Source organism: Saccostrea cucullata, unplaced genomic scaffold (genome assembly GCF_032062105.1).
Source record: "Saccostrea cucullata isolate Sc308-1 unplaced genomic scaffold, CSIRO_AGI_Scuc_v1 ctg120, whole genome shotgun sequence".
In the NCBI taxonomy this organism is placed as follows: domain Eukaryota; kingdom Metazoa; phylum Mollusca; class Bivalvia; order Ostreida; family Ostreidae; genus Saccostrea; species Saccostrea cuccullata.
In genome coordinates, this window is record NW_026937312.1 from 288729 (window position 1) to 312525 (window position 23797).

General features: G+C 34.2%; 2 protein-coding genes and 1 non-coding gene across 3 annotated transcripts in view; 2 read left to right on the forward strand and 1 right to left on the reverse strand.

Annotated features, from left to right (window-relative positions):
* Positions 1-6655: 6655 nt before the first annotated feature.
* The window catches only part of LOC134247888 (epithelial cell-transforming sequence 2 oncogene-like), a 57997-nt gene continuing 40855 nt past the window's right edge, over positions 6656-23797 (forward strand). Inside the window, exons 1-20 of the mRNA XM_062730287.1 lie at positions 6656-6880; positions 7374-7409; positions 7666-7905; positions 8444-8584; positions 8823-8916; positions 9183-9430; positions 9905-10062; positions 10568-10712; positions 11039-11154; positions 11380-11567; positions 11856-11945; positions 12258-12458; positions 12749-12855; positions 13290-13353; positions 14828-14938; positions 15693-15758; positions 17472-17549; positions 18500-18669; positions 19225-19370; positions 21527-21595. Coding sequence (XP_062586271.1) covers positions 6671-6880; positions 7374-7409; positions 7666-7905; positions 8444-8584; positions 8823-8916; positions 9183-9430; positions 9905-10062; positions 10568-10712; positions 11039-11154; positions 11380-11567; positions 11856-11945; positions 12258-12458; positions 12749-12855; positions 13290-13353; positions 14828-14938; positions 15693-15758; positions 17472-17549; positions 18500-18669; positions 19225-19370; positions 21527-21595 — 2678 coding nt within the window. The 5' untranslated portion in view covers positions 6656-6670. The remainder of the gene's footprint in view (positions 6881-7373; positions 7410-7665; positions 7906-8443; positions 8585-8822; positions 8917-9182; positions 9431-9904; positions 10063-10567; positions 10713-11038; positions 11155-11379; positions 11568-11855; positions 11946-12257; positions 12459-12748; positions 12856-13289; positions 13354-14827; positions 14939-15692; positions 15759-17471; positions 17550-18499; positions 18670-19224; positions 19371-21526; positions 21596-23797) is intronic.
* LOC134247905 (Z30 small nucleolar RNA) lies at positions 11662-11754 on the forward strand. The gene has a single exon (XR_009987945.1). It is a non-coding gene; the product is annotated as a Z30 small nucleolar RNA (small nucleolar RNA).
* LOC134247887 (uncharacterized) lies at positions 19711-21096 on the reverse strand. The gene has a single exon (XM_062730285.1). It carries the CDS (start codon positions 21043-21045, stop codon positions 19726-19728), a length of 1320 nt encoding a protein of 439 aa, XP_062586269.1. The 5' UTR covers positions 21046-21096; the 3' UTR covers positions 19711-19725.

Below are 23797 nucleotides of genomic sequence, written 5' to 3' on the forward strand. Positions count from 1 at the left end.
TCTTCAGTGTTCAACTTTGTTTATTTGTTCAACTTTCTGAACAGGGGCAAATAATACTTGTAGAAAATGATAAAAGATCAGTCTAATATTTTCTGCGATATTTGTGTACAAAACTGAAGTCTTTTAGCATCATTTTATTAACATAGGGTCAATTAAATTGTGTCTCTTAATCTGTCAATAATAGAGATTTTTTAAGATATAAGCATATAGGATTTCTACAGAAATTTTTAAAGTTCTTTTGATTTTTATTAACATGTTTTATCAGATATTAAATAAACGTGTTTCCCCCACTCATCTCACAACATCGGGACTATGCAAAATAACAGACCTTATTGTTTTAGCATTTTACATGAAATCTAAATTTGAGCAGATGTAATTAAGTTGTCCACAAAAAGTCCCCATGCGTGCACATTTTACTAAGCCACGTGACAGCTGACCAATGGAAGAAGGGCATCGATTTCGGAATTAAGGATCCAAGCCAAGGTAAAAATTATTATAGTATTTCATCTCTTATGGAACATAATTCTCTAATACCTTTTTTATCCATCTTGTATAAAATACCACGACATTTATCAGAGACATTTTAAATTGGGAATAGATGTATGAGAGACTTTTTAAAAGATTTAACTGTCTAAGCAATCATTCATCTACAATGCCTGCAAAGTGATCTAGGAAGATAAGCTTTTTAAAATTTTGAAATTCTAAAAACCAATGCCCTACTGAAATCGCAAATTTTATTTATTTTTTCATCAAGAATAGCACAATAAGCTTTTGTCGTGTCCGTCTGTCTGTCTCTCTGTCTGTTTGTCGGCAAAAACTTTAACCTTGCCCATAACTTTTGATTTACTGGAGCTATGACTTTCATGTTTCACGTGTGTATTTCTTGTGACAAGATTATATATACACCAAATTTGACCTTGTTCGACTTTACCCACTTTCACACAATTTTTTTTTATTTTTGCGTTGCCATAACTTTTGAATCATTATATAAGATATTCAAATATATATTCTTTGTGGCAAGTTTTAAATAAAATGACCCTGACCCAAGAATTTACTACTAATGAAAAACTTTTTGGCAATAACTTTTGAACGGTAAATTCACCTTGAATTTTACATATGTAATCTTAAGAAGCACATGTTTTTATCAAGATCTTTACCCTTTGAAAAAAGTAATTTGAATTTTAAACAAACCTTGGCCATAACTTTTGAAAAGTTAAACTAGAGCCTATTTACTAAAATATAAAATAAAAGACCTTTTATTTACCACAAAGATTTTGAGAACCTCAAAAAGTTCTGGACTTATAAAAAATATTAACCTTGGCAATAACTTTTAATGCGCAAAATGACTTTCTCCTTCACATATGTAATTCTTGTGACAAATCATTCAATACTTTTAACCTTGACCTTCTGACCTTCATCTTTTTTAACCTACTTTTAAAATCTTTTAACCTTGGCCATAACTTTTGAATGGTTATTATAACTTCACACATGTGTTCTTTGTGGAAATACCTTTCATTGGATAACAATAATATTGACCTTCTGGTCTTGATCTTGGAGATTTCTGCACTTATGAAAAAACGTTAGCCTGGCCATAAAAAAACAATGGTGATAGGGCTTAATGTTTCACAATTGTATTTCCATGTTAGGTTTTTTTGCGTAGGTTCCAATATATTGAATTTGCATTTAAGAAAAGTTTGATCTTGAAGTTCACTATGTTGTCATACGGGGGCATCAGTGTTTTACAAACACATCTTGTTTCATCAAGAATGGCACAATAAGCTTTAAAAGATTTGGAATTAGGTTTAAAAAAAAAATTTAAATGACGAAAAGCAAAGATAGATAACTCTTAAAGGACAAGTCAATGTTTTAAATTATGACTGCTGAGCCTCTTTAACCCGATATATGCGTTGCGTTGTTTGAATCATTACATAAGATATTCAATGTATAACGACCATATTGGAACCTAATAAATGAATGATCTGATATATATACCCCCCGCAAACGAAGTTTTGGAGGGGGGTATATAGGAATCACCTTGTCCGTCTGTCTGTCCGTCCGTCTGTCCGTCTGTCTAGCTGTCCGTCTGTCTGTGCAATCGTGTCCGGTCAATATATATTACATAGGGACATTAGAATTTACTCCAAACAAAGATTGCCCATGACCTAAGGGTGTGTCATGACCTTGACCCAAGGTCATTTGGGGAAGTTCAAGGTCACTGGAAGAAAAATTTCATAATTCGTGTTCGGTCCATATCTTTCTTATGAATAAACTTGGTAGGTTCTCATTTCACACAAAGATTGCCCATGACCCAAGGGTGTGTCGTGACCTTGGCCCAAGGTCATTTGGGGAAGTTCAAGGTCACTGGAAGAAAAATTTCATAATTCGTGTCCGGTCCATATCTTTCTTATGGATTAACTTGGTAGGTTCTTATTTCACACAAAGATTGCCCATGACCTATGAGTGTGTCATGACCTTGACCCAAGGTCATTTGGGGAAATTCAAGGTCATTGGAAGAAAAATTTCATATTTTTTTTTCATGGTAGCATTTTGAAGATGATCCACCAAATGCATTTACAAAATTTTAATTATTGTCCAGTTAAATTCACCTTGAATTTTACATCGAAGTCTATCAGCAGCACATGTTTTTATAAGATATTGCAAAAAAAGTAATTATACCCCCCGCAAACGAAGTTTGGGGGGGTATATAGGAATCACCTTGTCCGTCTGTCTGTGCAATCGTGTCCGGTCAATATCTTTCTTACAGAGGGACATTAGAATCTACTACTCCACATAAAGATTGCCTATGACCTAAGGGTGTGTCATGACCTTGACCCAAGGTCATTTCGGGAAGTTCAAGGTCACTGGAAGAAAAATTTCATAATCCGTGTCCGGTCCATATCTTTCTTATGGATAAACTTGGTAGGTTGTCATTTCACACAAAGATTGCCCATGATCTAAGGGTGTGTCATGACCTTGACCCAAGGTCATTTTGGGAAGTTCAAGGTCACTAAAAGAAAAATTTCATAATTCGTGTCCAGTCCATATCTTTCTTATGGATAAACTTGGTAGGTTGTCATTTCACACAAAGATTGCCCATGACCTAAAGTGTCATGACCTTGACCCAAGGTCATTTGGGGAAGTCCAAGGTCACTGGAAGAAAAATTTCATAATTCGTGTCTGGTCCATATCTTTCTTATGGATAAACTTGGTAGGTTGTCATTTCACACAAAGATTGCCCATGACCTAAGGTAGTGTCATGACCTTGACCCAAGGTCATTTGGGGAAGTCCAAGGTCACTGGAAGAAAAATTTCATAATTCGTGTCTGGTCCATATCTTTCTTATGGATAAACTTGGTAGGTTCTCATTTCACACAAAGATTGCCCATGACCGAAGGGTGTGTCATGACCTTGACCCAAGGTCATTTTGGGAAGTTCAAGGTCATTGGAAGTAAAATTCATAATTTGTGTCTGGTCCGTATCTTTCTTATGGAAAAACTTACTGCTGAAAAACCCAGCGGGGGGTATTTTGTCCCGTTTGGACAGTTCTAGTTTGAATTTCAAGCAAATCTCTTGGTGAAAATATGCATAAACTCCCTATTTACTAAAATATAAAATAAAATGAGTTATTTACCACAAAGATTTTGAGAAATCAAAAATTTTCTTCTTTTCATAAAGGGCAGATAACTCTTCAAAAACTTTTAATGTGCAAAATGACTGTCTCCTTACATGTTATCAGTCTTGTGAAATTGGTTCATTTCACTTTTATCGTTATCTAGCAATGTGTTTTAACTAGTTGAATTTTTTATCGTTCTAAATCCCTTCATTATACATTGAATACCTTAATTAAATCCAATTATAAATTATTTCTTTTGAAATGTCTTTTCTTTTTATACCAACATAGTTGACCTCTGTACATTCTCCTTGGAGTTTTACAACACCCCCCCCCCCCCAAAATGAATTTTACTCTTGGCCATAACTTTAAAACGATTGGTGTAAGGTTTTTGGCGTACTTTACGTATGTGTATTCCCTTGTGACAAGACATTTTGTTGTGTATCAAGAATTTTTAGTTTTGACCCTGGCTTTGAGTTTGACCTATTTTTGACAAACTTGACCTTATTTTAAGAATTGGTCATAAAGTTAGAACTTTGAAAGTCTGGGGCTTTCATATTTCGCCGCGGGTTTTGTGACTTGATCCCTCTTCATGCATGGGTATCATTTATTTTGACCTTGACCTACTTTTGAAGAAAAAAAAATCTGGCTACAATTTTGATCAGTTGGTGCCAGGAAGTTCCTTTTTTCATAGGTGTAGAACTATTCCTTGTGACACCTTAAGGACAGACGAGACGTTCCTTAATAACAGATAAATTTTTCAAAGATTTTGTCATTGAAGTATTGCTAATTAAACATGTTTACTCACAAAAAATTGAGGTACCTTACCATGCATTTCTGCAAGATACCAGGGATAGTTTTCCCCATACAATCTTTTTGGGAAGAAATTTAATTTTCCAGTTTCAAATGTTTAAGTGTTTGGATTTTGTAAAAACATTTAGAAACTGGTTTAGAAATCAGAATATTATTAAGATTTCGAATATTTTTCATACATTACGAAGATATACAAAACAGATATTGAGGAACGTCTCGCCTGACCTTAAGAATGTATATAGACCTTACTGGTTTGTCTACCCGAATTTTCTCAGAGAGCTACAGTTCTTCGCAAAAGGATGGTCCAGATGACTGTGAATATATTATATTTGTGAATATGAATTAAAGCACTATCACCAATATTTCACAAGTTATGGATCTGACAAGCTTAAGAATTCATAGGCGTTGGGACCCGGGGTGGGGGGGGGGGGGGCAAGGATACACATACACTGTAATATAGACATTGAACATTTGGACGTAACCGGGGTGGGGGCTAATGATTTTTTTTTCGATGTGCATATTTGATTCTCCTTTTTAATACACTTTTTTAAGTTGGTAACACAGCCAAATTCGAGTTCTGTTCTATTTCTTTAACACATTTCCAACTTAATATGTGTTAGAGCTGGGCAAAAATATCAATATTTCGGTAAATTGCAATACAATGACAAAAAATATTGTATCGCACAATACGTGTATGTAATAACGATATATTGGCGAAATGCATAGACTAAGGAATTTTATCATTAAATATAAACTGTAAGAAAGGTTTGTTATTAAGCCAAAGAGTAAGACAGTAGCAGTTTTATGGATGTATTTCTTTTTCCTTTTGCATGGCTACTTTAAGTTTTCATAGTTATGTACATTCTTCATGTAAATTAAAGTTAATATAATAAGAAAATGCCAATGTAATTTTCATTGAAAATATTGCAATACATATCGCAATACAGTTAAAAATATCGCAATACGAAATTCCTGGCCAATACGAAGCCCTATTATGTGTTACTATGATACTATGATACTATGGGTTGAAAAAATTAATTACAGAAACAAGCTGTCTATGATCATAAAGTTTTACCTATTGTTTTGTTTTGTTTTTTTTAACTGAAAAGATTGGGCTATTTTATATTATATAAACGTCTTTTTTTTAATTTTAATTTTCAACTTAATATGGTTTGTTTTTCACGCCTCAAATTACTTCTGCCAAAATTCCCCCACAAGGTCCCCAGAATCAGCTTAGTAACGTACCGCTTGCGCATGCGTCAACAAAACATGTCTGGAAAATGGCGGGTTGATTTTCAGGAGGTTTAAAAGGTAAACAAAGCATCTTATTTACATCGCACATACTATTGAACCTGCTCATGCATCAAGATTTGCAAATTCAGTATTCAATTACGTGTCACCTAAATGCATAAATTATCAGATTGAAGATTCACAACACATGCACTGTAAAATCGTGTCCAGTGCTTGGACCAGTTGTACAGGTTGGTCTCAGTAACTGTTCAGCGAAAAGGAATTGTTCCTTGTCACAGTTATAAATACGTTAATGTATAATGATATTATAAATCATTTCCCTTCTATTTCTTTGTTGCTTTGAGTAAAGGATTAAGTGCAAGTATATTTAACACCCCCCAATAAGTTTGCTGTGTGAAAAAATACAATATTTACCGCTGTAAAAAGCTTTTTGAAAAAAGATGTTGGGGTAGACTTTACTTTACCGGTCCCCATATCTGCAAGATGCCCTGCTTGTTGGACTATAAAGTAACATTTGCGTCACTCTGACTCAGCTGACACGGGTTAGTCTTGCACACTATTCGACTGATTAGGATTAGTCTTGCACCCACCTCAGACATTAGGGTAATTTAAGTCCTTGCACAAGTATTTGACTGATAAGGGTTAGTCTTGCATCCATCCGAGAGATTAGAGTGAGTTCTCGCACACTATTTACTGATTAGAGTTCATGTAGCATCTACATAGGATTTTGTCTAAACGTTTGTCCTTGTATTACCATCCGAGAGATTAGGGTTAGTGACTCATTCTTTTAGATAAATTAAGTTTCTAATCTGAAAAGAATTCACTGCCCGATAGACATTTTTTGACATTCATTCTTGTTTGTCATAAGAATGACACCACATACTAGCATAATCCTGTATAATGATAATTAATAACTGACTAGATTGGTTGGTCAATAAATGATGGAGTAAATTAGTGATTTTGGTATGTTACAGGTGATAAAGCTCAGTGAAGGTCATGGAGGAATTGGACAAGCAGGCTCTGGGGAAGGAAAAAAGAATGAAAACGTCAACCCGCCGCTTGACGCGTAATGATGATAAGATTCTTGGTCAGAACACGATGCGGAAGAAGGAAGTGGTGGTGGAAAATCAGAAATTCCACACCAATAAAATGAGGACATATGCTAGTGCCTGGACTCCTGTTGTCAATAAGCCAGCAAATGAACAGGTTATTGGTCAATGGAGATACGGCAATAAAAATTTAATTTCTTGGTTCTCAGGCCCTCCCTCATCTCTTCCAAGGGTGCCTCATTGGTCCTTTTTATTGCTAAATCAATAATTTAAAAAAAAACACAAATCACCCCCCTTATCATTTTTTGAGCTTTTGTACAATGTTTAAAGCTGCCTCATCATGTTTTGGGGGCAATAAAAAGTTTTTTTTTTTTTTAAATGCCTCTCTCCCTCATCATAATTCTTGAAAAGGCTTGAGAACCATGGAATCAACTTTGCATGGCCTAACTAACTGCCATTCAATAAATTTGGCTGATAATGTACAGTAGCTTTGCTTTGCTAAATTAATGATACACAGAACTCTATCTTTATGTTCATGATCTTAGAATATATGTTTTATATTTGATAACTTTCAATGAGAATTTTATGAAATGGACTATCTCAGCTGATATATGTAGTAAATTTGACATTGCATTGTCTTAATTTTACAGATATTTAATGAAAGAAGGGATCTGATTTCCCACTGGGTATGTGTCACACAGACTGTATAATTTAATATTTTTTACATTTAAACATCTGAACTTTGGATTTGAATTCACTCAGAATATTTCTTTGTACTATATTATGAAAAAAAAGAATTGAACCAAATGCAGTCATTCAATATCATTATTACTTATTTTTTAGGGTAACATGTCAAAAACTCAATAATTTTTTTTATTGAAAAATGTACAGGTTAATTTGTATATCATCAGAATATCATCAATTTTTTTCTGTTTTGCTTAGTTTGATCTTTGGACGGACTCTCAGAGGAAGCGATTTTTTGCGGCCATCTTTCAGCAGTGTGAACGCCCCCAGTATAAGTTTGTACAGAACTGGTTCCAGGATAACGTCCCTCTACAACACCTGGATTTCACCACCGTCCTCCCGAAGTTCCTCTCCCTGTATATATTCTCCTTTCTGGACCCCCAGTCTCTCTGCAGGTGTGCTCAGGTGTCATGGCATTGGAAATTCCTGTCTGAACAGGTGTGACAAACTAAAAGATGCCTCTTTTCCCCACATAAAGGACTCTTCTTTAAGTTCATTATTCGATTAGGTCAGATGTACCAAGAAATATATGTAGGATTGAAATGATTTTAAATTCACTTTCCTCTTGTAAGCATGTTCAATATCTAAAAATGTCAGCTAAACTAATTAAATGTCTACTCTTTGCATACAACTGTAAACACTTGTTAATAGATTGTAACAATAATATGTACATGTATTATTGTTTTTGTAAAGGTCAATGAAAAATGAACTTCAAGTATTAATTTCAAAGCACACATTTTTTGATAACATTTGAATAGTTTTATAATTTTTCATACATGTAAACCTGATATAAGCAAACATGACAAAAGTAACATATTTTAAAATTAGAAAAAATGATATTGCTAAGAATAAAGTTGATAAAAATAATTCTGTTGAAAACATGACAAAAGTAACATTTTATAAAATTTCACAAACTTCTTGTTGCTGGTTAAGATTAAAGTTGAAAGTTGTTTTTAATCATGGTTATGTTTTACAGGATGTTGTGTGGATGCCTAAATGTTTGAATTATGGCTGGTTCCTGCCTTACAAGGCCCCAGACAATGAGTTTGGAGCCTGGAAGAAGTATTACCTGGGCTGTGTACAGACCCCGGACTACAGACCAGCATTGGACATCCAGGTGAGCCAATAAGATCTACCTGGATATTTCTGAAAAAATTGATAATTTTTATTAATTTTATCTGCACATTTTCACTGATGATGTTTTTAATCCAAAAGTCATGGCTCATCTGAATATATGTGTAAATTTTCACTGATGAAACCAAAAATATAGCTCATTGCATTTGATCCCGACTACCCCAATGTTGGAAATGAGAATATAAAGCTTATATATCTGTGTGTGTCCTGTTTGTTGATAGGAATCCAAACCAGTTCAGAACCAGTCTCCTAGTAAGAAGAAGAAACATCCAAAAACTCCTCGGGGATCCGGAAGAATGTCCCCCACAAGTAGTAGTAAGTCTACTTCATTAATCTTGTAAAATCTCTATTTATGACAGGGCTAAAAACAGTAGATGAAAAAGAAGACTAATGAAAGATTTATGTATGGTGTATATTTAGATAAATATGCTTTGAGTGGATTAAGAAAACTTCTTAATTAAAGACAAGTGCATTTCAAATGAAATGTTCTTATATTGATGACAGAAATTACTTTACTGTTGTTACGGAATTGAAAAAGTTTAATCTATTCCATATGTAAACCATTGTCTCTTTATCACTAGGTACAGCTATGAAGATCCGTCCCCCGTGGGTATCTGCCTCGTTGAAGCCACATGACCTTGACAAGTCCTTCTATGCATTCCTCCATGGCGCCAATCCCAATGACCCTAAATTACCTAAGTCTGCCCTGGTCTACCACAACAAGTGGGGAATCATTAGGAAGAACCATGAGCTGGCACTGAGCAAGTCCCATGATTTTGATCTGGGGCTAGGATCCACACATAGGAAGGAGGGGCACAGACTCATGACAGTATGTAAAGGATCGTTCTTTTTAAGAGGATAAATAGTTTTATAAGAATTTATAGATAACAGTAAAATCACCTTAAAAAATTCTATGGAACCTTGAATTTAGTCCAGTTGGCTATTGCTGTTTTAGGGCATTTTTTCCTTGTTCAGATCTTCGGGTTTTAACCATGACATTTAAAACTTGTAGAACAAGGAAAATACTCTATCAGGGTATTTCAAAAGTGGTTGACATAAACAGAGTTAATTTCTGCACTCTTGTAAAGTTTGGGTGATTTTTTTTTTTTGTTTTTCAGTTTCTCACTTTAGATAAATACCCTATGCATTATTCTAACCATAAGATTTTGCTTTCTAATTTTTCTTCATTTCTGACAGATTCAAATTGAAGAACTGTAATTTTGGTTTTGTATGAATTGGTTACATTGAGACCAGAGTATTGATTATTATTTTCTTCAAATGATGAAATGTTTACTTATTTCAGTCTAGAGAAGACTACGACCTGAACAAGTCAGCCCAGAGGAAGTCTCTATCTGAGGTTATGGACCTGATTAACCTAGAGGAGAGACGAAAGAAAAACCTGGTGGATTCCCCCTGGAACCCCCCAGTACAGGGCAACAGGACCAAGATGCAGTGGTTTGGGTAAGACTTGTAGTAAAACAATGCTAGTATGACATAATGTTGTCAAATGGTTTGTTTCTTCTTTAGATCAAATGCTGTATAGATACTGAATTATAAAGCTAAGTTTTATTGAGCACCTGAACATGCCGAATATTGATACTATGAAACAATCCTGTGTTGTGGGGAGCAGTTCGTTTATCATATTTTATTTGAGCCCTTTGAAGTACAGTAAATATGGACAAAATCTTTCATGAGAAATTTTCCCAGGAATGAAGTCTCCCAAAATTTGAAAATTTTTAGCAATAAACAAAATAAGTTTGTACATTAAAACCGATTCCTTTTACTCTTGTAACATGATTTACATAAAAACTTGATTTTGTATTGAAAGAACTTTTACAAGAAAAGAAAATTTCTATATGCACATATTTATTATTGTCAAACTAACGTTTAAAAAAAGTTAATTTTTATAATGTAAATGTTTTAATCTTATGCAAACAAGTGAATACATTCTATTGATGTATTGTAGGAGTGATACCCTGATGTCTGGTTATGAGGCCTACCCCACCTCCACAGAGTTTAGGACCCTCAGTAGAACCCTCCCACCCACAGGAATAGAGGAGGCCGACCATCCACGCGTCGTATTCATCTCCTCCCGAGTCCCTGCAGCTGATGTTAGTTGGAGTATTGCAGTCACTGCTTGTTATACTCTTCAGAATTCCTTCTGAATATAGAATCAATGATATGATTTATCAAAATTTAATTGTGATTTTTTTTACTGTCTGATTACCTAAATAAGCAAGATTCTATAATGAAACTGTTGAGTTAGTTTTCACAAAGAAAATTCATATTTTGCAAAATATGATTCAATAGTAAATGACAGACTATCTTTATGAAAGATAAAAATAAAAAATAAAAAAACCCTGAATTTATGACGTGTACTCATTCTTGAAACTTATGTCCAGATTATTTTCTGAACACTGCTGTGTTTGTTTTCCAGCTGTTGGTTGATGCGGTACTGTTTGGAGTGATTCCTGTTGTGTATGAGTATGAAGGAACAACATCAGAGGGCCTGATGATGAAACTTGAAAAAGTCCTGGCAGGACGCAGGGCAAGGTAGGTTTTCTCTCCCTTTACTTAGATAAAAAAAAAATTGTGTTAACCAATCATACATGTAAGAGTCATAACTTTTCTTTTTTTTTCAAGATAACCAAGAAAGAAATGATTTGAAACAAAAACTTATTGTTGTAAAGATTCTTTGAGAATATTCAGTGAGAATATAGGGAAATTATGTCTTAATTTGGAAGAATCTAGCATGATCAAAATTGCTACATCTTTCAGGAGTATAGGACTATTTTGTCACTCTGAAGAGCCAGGAGAGCTGCGATTGGCTCATGGCTGCACTGTTACCATGGAGACATTATACCGAGCAGACATTATGGATTTCTTCACTAAGGTGTGCAGACGTAACATTCTGCCCACAGATCAGGGGGGACAGTTTGATGTTTTTGTTCCTTTGGCAGCAAGTGGTGGGTATCATTCCTTTTGTTCTTTCTTTTTCAATCTGCAAAATAAACATCTTTAGACAAAAACCTTATTGCTAATCAGTGGAAGAAGGAGTCAAATTGATGATGATCAGATCAATGCCTGACTTGATATCACCATACAGTTTTGGTGTTGATCAAGATATGACTAACTAATCTTCTCTCTGAAATATGACTCCATTTGACCTCTAAGATAAGTGTTCAGAAATGTTTAGAATATAAGATCCAAAAACAGTTTTGGGGTGTTTTATGATGAGTGTATTTCTGTTGTAGAGCCAGGACTGGAGATATTGGTTCAGTTAAGCATCAAGACAGAGCTACAGTTCTCCTCACCCACAGGCATCATAGGAAACTTCAACCATGGTGGGTATAAACTCCAACTGGTGTAAACCTAGCAGGTCCTAATAATTATAACTGCAGTTTTCTTTCTCATTAATTTCTGTCTGATTGAAGGGGATTTGAAGCATAAGAATCATTTGTTTTTATGTATGGGATAATTTATTTTAGGGAAAATATCAACGAATAAGAAGTTTTCATTAAGGTTTATGTTGTGCTAATATTGATGATGGATGCTAAAAAAGTAGAGTCTGTGTCCATGTTATATTTCTGTAACCAATGAAATGGATAGAAGAATTATATTTAAGGCCTTACGCTATCTTATGATTTGACTTTCAGTAAACTCTGACTGGATGATCCCATACAAGGAGGGTCGTCCTGCTAAAACTGTTCAGCCTCCCCAGGTCTACTTCTGTCAGAGTAAACTGGACGTGTGGTCACACGTGGCTGACCAGGCCATCGAGGCGTTGGCTTCCTGTAAACAACACCTCGGTCACTTCCTGGAATACACCCACAGGGACATTGTGTCCCAGCTGACTGGTGAGTTAATGCTCAGGGTTAGGGTAAATCTGTCAGGGTTAGGGTAAGTCTTTCAGGGTTAGGATAAATCTGTCAGGGTTAGGGTAAATCTTTCAGGGTTAGGGTAAATCTGTCTTAGTGAAATAAACAGTCATTAATTGTCCAATAAACAGCCATTGATTGTCCAAATATTTTCAGCTTTATTTCTAATGAAAACTCAATGCTATTGCTATTCATGTAGGAACAATTACTAAACTACATGTAGTTGGATCCTCTTGTTTAACGCCTAAAGTGATACTGTTTTGATCCAGGTCAGTTGGTGTTTGATGTCCTGGGACAGTCTGAGATTCAGGGAGTGAATAACGTCACCAGCACCCTGTCTGAGGCCTTAGTACAGCTGGGCAAACAGGAGAATGATGTAAGTCCTTAGAATCTAATCAAAATAGCAGACACAACAGTGCATCAGAGAAAATGATGTAACAATGGAATCAAATAGAAATAGACACAATTACAGCAATGCTTCAAAGAAAATGATGTAAGGAATTTTCATCAATGATATTTTTGGCCTTCCCAAATGCTATCCATTTTCTTCCTGAAATATCAAATCTACTTCTGTAGATCAAGTAAGACGGTGTAAAAGGAAAAGTGAAATCAAGCTGTGTATCATTGAATACTGTAAACCAAGTGCATTTTTTATTCATTTCATAGTTGAAATTGATCTACTACAGATTTCATGGCATTTGTCACACAAAATTGGTAAACCCATAACCCGTTTATTTTTATGAAAGGCGGGTGATGCTTTTGCACACGAATAAATGTTGATTTATAATAATAAAAATGTTGGTATTACAGGTGAATTTGGTTTTAGGACAGTACCTGCTAAAGAAGGTTGCACTTTTAACTTCCAGCTTACAACCCAAGCTTAGATCTATTTAAACAATGCCATGGCTTTTAATTATCAGGGATGCAGATGTAAACAATTAACTGGGTGTTGTTTTGACAAAGTCACCTGTTTGAAGTCAATTAAAATGGCTTTTGTTTCACATATATTTCGTTATCAGGGCCAGCAGTGACTAAAGATAAATTACACTTTGACCTTTGAGTGAGAACACATGTCTTGATTGAATGCATGTGCATTACAAGAGAAACAAATTGTATGTACTTATCAAGAAATAAAAAAAAAAACTTTATTCTAGATAAAATAAAGTGATCAAAGACAGTATAGGCCTAACTGTCACATTTAATATATACATATTGCAGTAGTTAATTAACTCAAGAGAGAGGAAAAATAATGTTGGAAAACTAAAATTGATATACTTTCAAATTTAGCAGAAACTGAAAAGGCTTTTTATAAAAATGCACACTTACTTCAGGTCAATACTGAAATGATGAAACCTTAAAAAAATTTCTCAAATTTTTTTAACATGTAAATTTAATCAAATTATGTATGAATTTTTTGTCATTGTAAATTAAAGCCTTTTTCAATAAAAGACTTATAAAATACACAAATACTTTGTGTATATATAATTGTATAAAATTTAATCATGGCAAATATGTGTGAATAAAGTGAAGAAAGACAAATGCATATATGACCAGAAAAAAATTTTTTACTTTCCCATTACAATTGGTCATGGCCAGATTTTGACATGCTGGAGGTTGGCAAGTATGTCATTTGCATTTCTTATTTGTGATTCTTGAGTGTGAAATCAGTGCATGCTACAATAAATCCTTTTTTAAAAACATTTTTATCTCCTCAAATAAAAAATAAATCAAATGGTTCATGGCCATTAATAATCACAGTTTAAAGATTGTTTAGAAATTTTTGAATCTTTTTGCACTTGAAAAATGTTGATTAATAAAAATATTAAGTGTATATTATGTTGGAAAAAAAGGTCATTTAATGACAGTACTAAAATTCAAAAGCTGGAGTTTGATCTTGCCTTCATAAATAACATAGGTAATTTAAATAGTTTTATTGTTCCCTGCTTTCAAAAAAGTTTGTTTTGAAAAAAATTACCCTGTGTTGAAACTTTTGAATGAGAAAAGATAGGACTTTCTTGTTTCACATGTATTGCATCTTACAAGATCTTTCTTCTGTACCATAAATAATTACCCTTTGACCTTTGAGTGGGAAGGGCCTTAATTTGTTACATGTGCATTACATGTGACAAGATAATTCTAAATGTACTTATAAGACCCAAGAAGAGGGGAAACAGAATTTGTTCTGTTATAAGTGAAAAAAATAATCATGAACTTTGAACAGCTATGTCATAATTGTTAGTATGGAAATGACCCAACATAGAGAAAATTGTGAAATTGAATTATGACTCAAAGGTAGCTAACACAATGGATTTTGGATAATAAAAATAATGTCTTTTTAAATTTGTCTTAGTCCCTTGTACCAGCTGAGAGTTATGAGGATGAAGATGAAGAGGTCACCAGGATCAATGGTCATGGTCAAACTGAGGGTCAGGAGGAAGAGGTCAAGGCCGACTGGGGAGGTAAAGAAAATTATCACAGTGTATAATTTTACCTTGAAGAAAAAGTAATGAAAGCATGAGAAATAAAGTTTTTATTCCTTTCAGTGGAATACTTGCAGTGCAGTTATGTTCATTCTTTGTGAAGTAACATATTTTATCTTAATGAACATAGGTCATGTATAAAATACAAAATGAATCATCATTAGAATTTACTAGCAGGGAAGGGGTGAAGTATGATTGTGTTTCTGAAACTGTGTTTATGGAGAAATTCATTTGAAGTGAAGAAAGACAAATGCATATATGTGACCAAAAAATTGAAAAAAATATAATATAGCCTTCCTTCATTACAATTAGTTTCTAGAATTAACATCATACATTGGAAATGGGGGGGGGGGGGATCTTTTTCCTTGTAATGCTTATAAGTTAAACAGTGCATGCTTTATTTTTCCTATAAGCCTATCATCCTTTTTTAAAAACATTTTTTTATAAGCTGTGATAAAAAATCATGATAGAACTTGTATTACGCATTGTGCATAGATTAGTTGAAGCATTGTTTTTAGAAGTTTGTCATCCATTTGCATGTTGAAAAATAGATGAAGTACAGGTAGATCTTTCATAAGAATTATTTTATAAAGTAAAAAAAAAATCATTTAATGACATAAAATTTACATTGCATGATAAATTTGTTTCTTTAATGTTATGAATAACATCGAAAGTGAGTCTCATTTCATGCAGCGTTGTGTCATTTTACTTTCTCTCTGCTTGCTTGATGCAGACATTGAACCAGAGGATCGAGAAATCGAAAATTACTACACACAACACCATGATCATGATAGTTCTGGTAAATAGGTCATTGTCCAGCAAGGGTCGTATCAAAAGTCTAAAGAACAGTATGCTTCAGTTTTATAAATTTATATCAAAGTTGTTGAATAGAATTATTATCAGATGTATCATAATAACCTGTTTTAAATGAAAAAACTTTTGATGTGACCCCTACATGTATATCATTATCTACATATAGCTTTGCATGATCAGCAGCAATTACTAGATGTCAAGAGTTTTATATATACTTTATATTCATATAGAATTACATTGCTTTAGTATCCTGAATATATCAATCTTATTAAGGCTTGAAGAAATGCATTCATGGGGGAATTTTTCAGGACTCTTACCATATACTTCATATTTCAGATAGTATTTAAATCTTGACAAGGTTTTACAACCTAAAATCCCTACTATCTTTATAACCATCCCACTCCATCTCACCCCCTGCTTCATCTAGGGCTTGAAAGCTTACATGTAGAAGAGAAGTTTTAAGTTATTGTACATGTATTGATCAAATGTCCAAAGAGTAGCATAGGAAAAGTTGATAAACTTAAAAGCTGTAGTTTTGTCTTTTTCTCTTTCCTAACCTAGTAAAATAAAATATGAATGAAATTTAGGAAAAAATTCCATGCATCTATATATATTTATAGATAAGCTTAAAAGTAGCCTTGCAGCAAAGAACTTAATCCTCCTTACTATTGGCTTCAGAAGATATAGATATTTATGTGAATGATTTCTATTTGCTTCTTTAAAATGTTAAAGAGATTAGAGTTGAAAAAGGAACCTATATTAAACAGGATATATGCTATCTTACCCTATGTTTGGTTATTTTTAGAACAACTCCATTACAATGCCTCCTTGATTATGTATTTCATACTTATTCAGTCTATATAGTCAGTATACATATAATTAATATGCTGTATATTTCATGCTTACTATATAGATATTTGTTACTCTTCTAACTCAAGATTGTCTTGTCAGAATATGATCTGTATGCAAGTTTAAAAAGAATTATAGTAAATGTTCTATATTATGTTAATGTAAGAAGTAAATAACTGAGTGAACACATTTTATTTTTCATTGCTAATATTTTAACATATTCTGTTTATTCAGGCAGATACATTATTTCCTGTGATTACAATTTTAATCAGAAGTAGATTATTTAGTACTGTAAACCAACTTTTATTTGCATGCAGGAAATATCTGTAAATTTCATAGGGATTCCTTGCAGATTTCCACAAGTGTTTAATCAAAGCATTTGTTATAAATGGTATCTAATTTATGTGAAGTCATAAAGATTGTCTCCTTTTAGATTGATGAATATCAAATAATTCTTTTTACAAATAAATGTTTGTTTACAGTGTATCATTCTATAGGAAAAAAAGTATGACTACATTTATTCTAGCATGTGTACTTGTGATATTATGCTTAGGTGTTTACTATTAATTAAATATTTAGAACATAGTTATAGTTCTCCATTAGATGATCCAAATTTTAATGTTTAAGAGACAAGTTCATAGGAACACAAATGCCAGTGGTCTTAAAGTTCCGGAAGATGTCACAATTGAATTCTTATGAATTAGACCAAACTGCAAATAAAAAGCCAGTATTTCATAATTCATCTAAATAAATATTATATACTTGTGTGAAGCAGCTTATCAAGTAATGAGTGTTCTAAGTATTGTCATTAACATGTCTTGAAATATAAATGTATGTCCTAACACTGTAGACCCACCCCCACTCGACGACTCTTCACATCAGTTGGACGAGGAAAACGATGATATTGTCAAAGACAGGAGTCTGAGTGGTAAAGCATCACTAAACCTTTAGTATGCTGATTATACTCTTATCCTTTTATACTCACTCTCCTCAGTATTCAGCATTTGGTAGTACGTTTTAGTTGCTTTTCAGTTCTGTAGAGTTTTGCTTGATTTAAAGGTGAAAATAGGACTGCATTTAACATTTTTTGAAAGGGTTGGGACTCTTTTCTTCTTTTTTTTTTTCAGTGAAAGATTACTTTTCCTTTTAAATGTGCTTGTTAGATATAAACACTGACATAGTATTTATAAGCACTGATGTAGTAGCTACATAGGAACTTTTACTTTGATCAACTTTCACTATATTCAGATAAAAAGCAAATATATTGTTTTCTTTGCTTTTCTTGCATACTAAATTGCTTGTCTGTTTTATATGCATAGGAGAAAACCAATACTACTGTCCCCTCCATTTTGGAATTAAATGTGTATCATTATAATTTTTTACATGTATTTTTTATTTGCATGTATCTTGAACCTTATTAAGGACAGATGATACATCTAAATGTGGGTATTGGTACATGTCTGTATTTTAGGACCTGTCTTGGTTGTGAATAATGCAAATACATGTACATGTATCAAATTCACAAATTATTAAGAAATTGTAAGCTTTGTATGACTACATGAAAAATTGATATCCAGTATGCAGTAAAACATGACCTCATTTGTTATTTTCATGATTTTGAAAAAAAAAAGTGTGTATGATCTGTCTTTAACTGTGAACAAATATCTTAAGAACAGTTCTGGGTCATCAGATTCTAATTTTCATGCTTGATTGTAATAAAATTCAAGTCCATTTTTCTTGCATAATATAACATTGATATTTGTTATCTTTTTATTAAACACATGAATATGATGAATTACAAATATTAAGAAATGTCTTTCATGTCCACCATGGATACAAGAGAGCATCCTAAGTAAAGCTTTTGTATTTTATTTACAGAGACAGTTAGACCCCCAGCAGACATGCCAGAGAAAGCGCAAATGGAACAGAGTGAAAAAGAAGAAAACCGACGTCAAAGACAACAGAAAAATCAGCGACTTGTTCAACAGGCAGACAATTTACGAGTCACATTTGGTTCAATGAGGCTCACTGGCAAATATGAACGACTGGTAAAATCGGCATCAAGTGATATTGAAAATATGGAAGATTGAAGGATATTTTTTAAATATTGTAAATAAGCACTGGGAAGTAAATTATATTTGATTGATTGATTGTATACTGTTTAATGTCCCTCTCCAGAATATTTCACTGATATGGAGACGTCACCATTGCTGGTGAAGGGCTGCAAATTTAGGCCTATGCTTGGCACTTACGGCCTTTGAGCAGGGAGGAAATTTCTTTAAAAATCTTCTTGTCGTGCCACACCTGCTGTGACACGGGGCCTCGACCAAACTTTTAAGAAATATATGGTCTCATCCGAAGGACCGCCCCATTTAGTCGCCTTTTACGACAAGCAAGGGGGTACTGAGGACTTATTCTAACCTGGATCCCCACGGGACTAAATTATATTTGAAGAAAATTTAACTGAAAATCAATTATTAAAAAGCTTTCATTTTTGACCCAGACTAAAGTAACAGGAGATGTGATTTCTTATAGGAGTGCTTTGTTTTTTTGTAACCATATTTGTGGTGTAGGCCTATTGAAGATTTGTTTGGTTTTTTCAGAGCGCGAAGCAGTTCCATGACCATCCAGAAAAGAGAACACCCATCGCCATGGAGATACTTAGTAGCGAGGTGGAGTACAATAGAACTCTTCAGGCAGTGAAGAAAGTTTATGTTGATCCACTCAGAGCTGCCTTAAACTCTAACAGGTAATGTCAAAGTTTAGTGCTGGTGATGCTTCTGAGTGTCTATAATGGTGCTTTACAACCGTTGGAGTTAGAGGACACTGTTGTATTTCACCTTAATGAAGGATATATTGAAAGTATCTGTTTAGAAACTGTATGATTAGGGACCTGGTTTTTTATACAAAATGTTAAAACAGATCCAGTAAGGTTTTTTTTCTTGAAAATGAATGAACTGACAGAGGATAATGCCATGAAATGATAAGGAAATTAAATCTTTCAAAAAAAAAAAAAAAACTGAGAAAATATTTGCTGTTCTTTTTTTTTTTTAAATTTAATTCACACACTTAAACAGTAGCCTATTCACGATAATTTATTTTGATCACTGGATATACTGTAGTAGCTGAATTATCCCTTTTTCCCCATTCCCCACCCACAGTTCCCCCTCACTTTTCACACACAATGACCTTGGCTTGGACAAGCCTAGATCCTTACATTGAATGAGAAGCTGCACTTCACATGCCTCAGACAGAATGTGAATTTTACTATTGTCACTATCTGCGACTAGGATGTGGTTGAATTTGTCGGTGGCAATCCCATATGGAACAAATGTACCTTTTGTAGGACGATATGTTGCTTGAAGTAATCCAGTCTGACTGACAACTAGGACAGACTTTTTTGCTTTGTCTGATACACAAATGTTTTTATTTTCATTAACTGCAATATACCATGGGTATGAAAATATAGGTTTTCCAGTAGAACTTTTTTCTATGCTGTTTTCCAGTTCTCCAGAAGAAGTGTAAACACAGATTTTTCCTCTTTTGTTGTTCAGGAGGCTGACAAAGATTTTATGGTCAGAGGAACAACAAATTCCCCCTGTTGGAGACCAGTCCCCACATCGAATAAGATCCATATTAGTTTTCCTGTGAGGAGAGAACTGACTTACAGTTCTCCTGCTTTTATCAGTGGTCAGTAAATGTCCAGCTCTGTTGACCGCTACACCCTGCATCTCGTTGATTTCCATCCAGTCATTGACAGTCCTGGTGAAATACTGGGCCCCGATTTCTCCTTCATTTATCTGTATCACCTGGAATTTATTCATGGAGATCCAGATGACCCCATCCTGACCCTGAGTGATATCCATGTTGGTGGATGAACTGATCTGTAGTTTTTTGAGAACTGCCACATCCCCAAGAGTTGGCTGTGGTATGGGCTGTGGCGGTATGGACACTTGGGCCTGGAGAAAAGGTTTATCTAGTATCCCAAGGTCTCTTTTAATGCTGGACTCTTTGTCCTCTGACCAGCAGATAGATTCACTGGAACGAATGGAATTCTGAAAACTCTTTAAATTGTCTACTTTCTGTTTTACTTCAGTATCTATATTGGTGCCTTCTGCTGACATTTTGTCTTCACTATTCACTAAACTTTGAGCAGTTTCCAAATGCTGTAAGATCTCATTCTGTAAAGCTTGAGCGGAATCCAGTTCAGATTTTTCAATGTCTTTCAGTATTTGTTCGTCTTTGTCAAGTTTTTCTAGAATCTCTGTGATCTTTTTCTGTGCAGTTTCTTTGATTTCTGTCTGCACTTTAGAGATCCCAGCCTGAAAATCTGTGATCCCTGTTTGGACGTTAGACAATCTGGATTGTAAATTAGGTATTACTGATGTCCTCAAGTTTTCTACTTCAGATAGGGAGGCCAACATTCTGTTTTATTCCTCACATAAACACAGAGCACAATAGATATGTACGTCCCATCCACATGGATTTTATCCAGTCCTGTAGAAGGTGATTTATCATGGACATTTATTTTGTCTTTTCCAGTCAAGTACTATTATCACATGTCATATCCTTCAACTGCACTCGAGGTTTTCCTAAATTGTCAAGGGTTTTTTGCTTGGTCCAAATTTCAAGGGGAAATGCATGAACAAACCAATTTTCAAAAAATTACTTCCTTACTTGAGTAATTAATATTTTCCTGTATAGGGAGGAGGAAAAATGTGATGTCTCACTATTGATTTAAATGAAAATGTCAGTTTAAAGTTCCCTAATCAGTTTATAAGTGTCGACATACACATTACACTGTTGACAAAGTAAAAGCTCATTTCCTCCTCTGAGGATTTTAATTACTGATTCTAATTACTACTTTGCGTTATGTGAGAGAATTTTTTTTGTTTTATTTTTCAGGGCAATAGCAAGTTTTCAAAATGTACAGATTATTTTTACTGACTTGCTGCAGTTGTTGGATGCAAGCAGGTAAATAAAGACAACAGAGACGTCTGTATGGTTTATAATTAATGAAAAACTTAGCTTCAACTTTGATATTCCTCTTCAATTCCTTTTTATTAGGTCACCTGAGTCACTCAGGTGACCTATTGCTATCTGTTTTCGTCCGTCGTCGTGCGTCGTGTGTCGTGTGTTAACATTTGAACATTTTCAGCTTCTTCTCTGCAACCACTGAACCAATTTCAACCAAATTTAGCATAAAGCATTTATGGGTGAAGGGGAACAAAAATTGTGAATTTCATGATCCCTGCCCCCCTGGGGCCTGAGGGGTGGGGCCAAAACCACTAAAATTAATGCAATCTTTAAAAATCTTCTTCTTTACTCCTGGACATCAAGCAGGCAAACTGTTTGCATGATTGTAATCAGCAAGGGTGCCTCTACCAAAATTGTGAAATTCATGGCCCTGGGATCAGGGGTTCAGGTGTTAGGGCGGGGCTAAATAAGTATATAGTGAAAATGCATTATTTCTTTGAAAATCTTCTTCTCTGCTCCTGGGCATTAAATAAACCAAATAAGTACATAGTTGTAATGAGCAAGAGTGCCTCTACCAAAATTGTGAATTTTATGGCCCCAGGGTCAGGGGCTCTGGTGTTAGGGCGGGGCTCTATTGATTATATAGTGAAAATGCATTAATTCTTGAAAATCTTCTTCTCTGCTCTTAGGTATTAAATAGATTAACCAAGTATTTAGTTATGATGATCAAGGGTGTGTCTTTCAAAATTGTGAAATTTGTGGCCCGGGGGTGAGGGGCTCAGGTATGTTCCGGGGTGGGGCAAACTGTCATGTACTGAATATGCAGTTTGAAAATTGTCTTTTATTTCTTCATTGTGATCAAGCAGTCAAACTGTTGTTATGCTTATAATAATCAATAAACCTTATAACTTTAGAATGCGTGACCCCTGGGTTTTTGGGATAGAGGCCCAGGGTGGGGCTTTAAGTTTCATCATTGTATTGAAATAAGTGTAATGTTGCATTGAAAATTTTCTTAGTAAATTGATTATTAAAATATGCAATAAGAAATATTTGTGTAAAAATGTTGTTTATAAACAATGTATGAAATTCTAGCGCCCTAGATTTTTTTTTTTTTTTTTTTGGTTTCAATAATCCGGAAATATAGCTGCATACGAGGCCCGTATACTTCGTGCTTTAGAATATCTCACGCATGCGTACAATCGGCAAATTCAGTGTCTTCCGGCAACTTGAAGAAGTCTTGGCAGAAAATCAAGCGTCAAAATACGATTTTAATTTCATTTCAGTTTTAAGAGTGTGTATTATTTACGGTGGGTATGAGTGGTGCAGTTTTAAATTTAAACAGCATGGAATATGACGTGCTTTAGCTAATATATTCTTGGTAATCGTTAGATTCCTTTTTGAGATGACATCACGTGAACGGTAATGGCGGAACGGATTGTTTATATACACCTATGTCACCCCTACTAATTCTTTTATTTTTCGGTGTTTGCAAATTATGATGAGTTCAGAGTGCTCTGGCAGTGACTCTGGCGAGAGTTGACTTCAGCGAGATAGGGTAAATTATTCACGGAAATGTGGCTAGGAAGTGACTAGCACGTGGAGACATGGTAAACAAAAAAGTTATGTTGCGTTTCAGTTTTTACCACCCTAGCTGATAATGTCTGTAGAAATGTACTTCAATCAATCCATCTCCCTTGCATTCATTCAAACTTAAATAAGTATTCTCTATAATACAACTTTCTGCATTCATGAATTAAAATTTCTTTTTGGAAAAATATTTTTTGCATGGGAACCAGGACTATATTTTTTGGAATTAGTTAGCAAATGAGGCACCAGCATGATTTTAACTGACCAATCAATGAATGAGTATTGCATTATGGGTTACTACGAATGGAATTTTACGCTTGAAAAAAAAGGAAAATCTTATCTTATTGTAAAGAAAAAGCATTTTTAAAAATATTATTTTCATGCTCATAATGACAAACAATTCATTTGTTCAATAAACGGTGGAAGTCTAGGTTTCTGAAAGTCATACTGCAAAAGCGATTTGCGTCTGTAATAATTCCTTTGTTGTACTATCGGTGAATACAATTGCCAGGTGGAAAAACACGTGATCACGAACGTAAACAAAGTTTTGTCCATTTAAATGCATAAGAGATGCTGCTCGTTTTCCTTACCTTTGAAGCGCTGGTGTTCTGA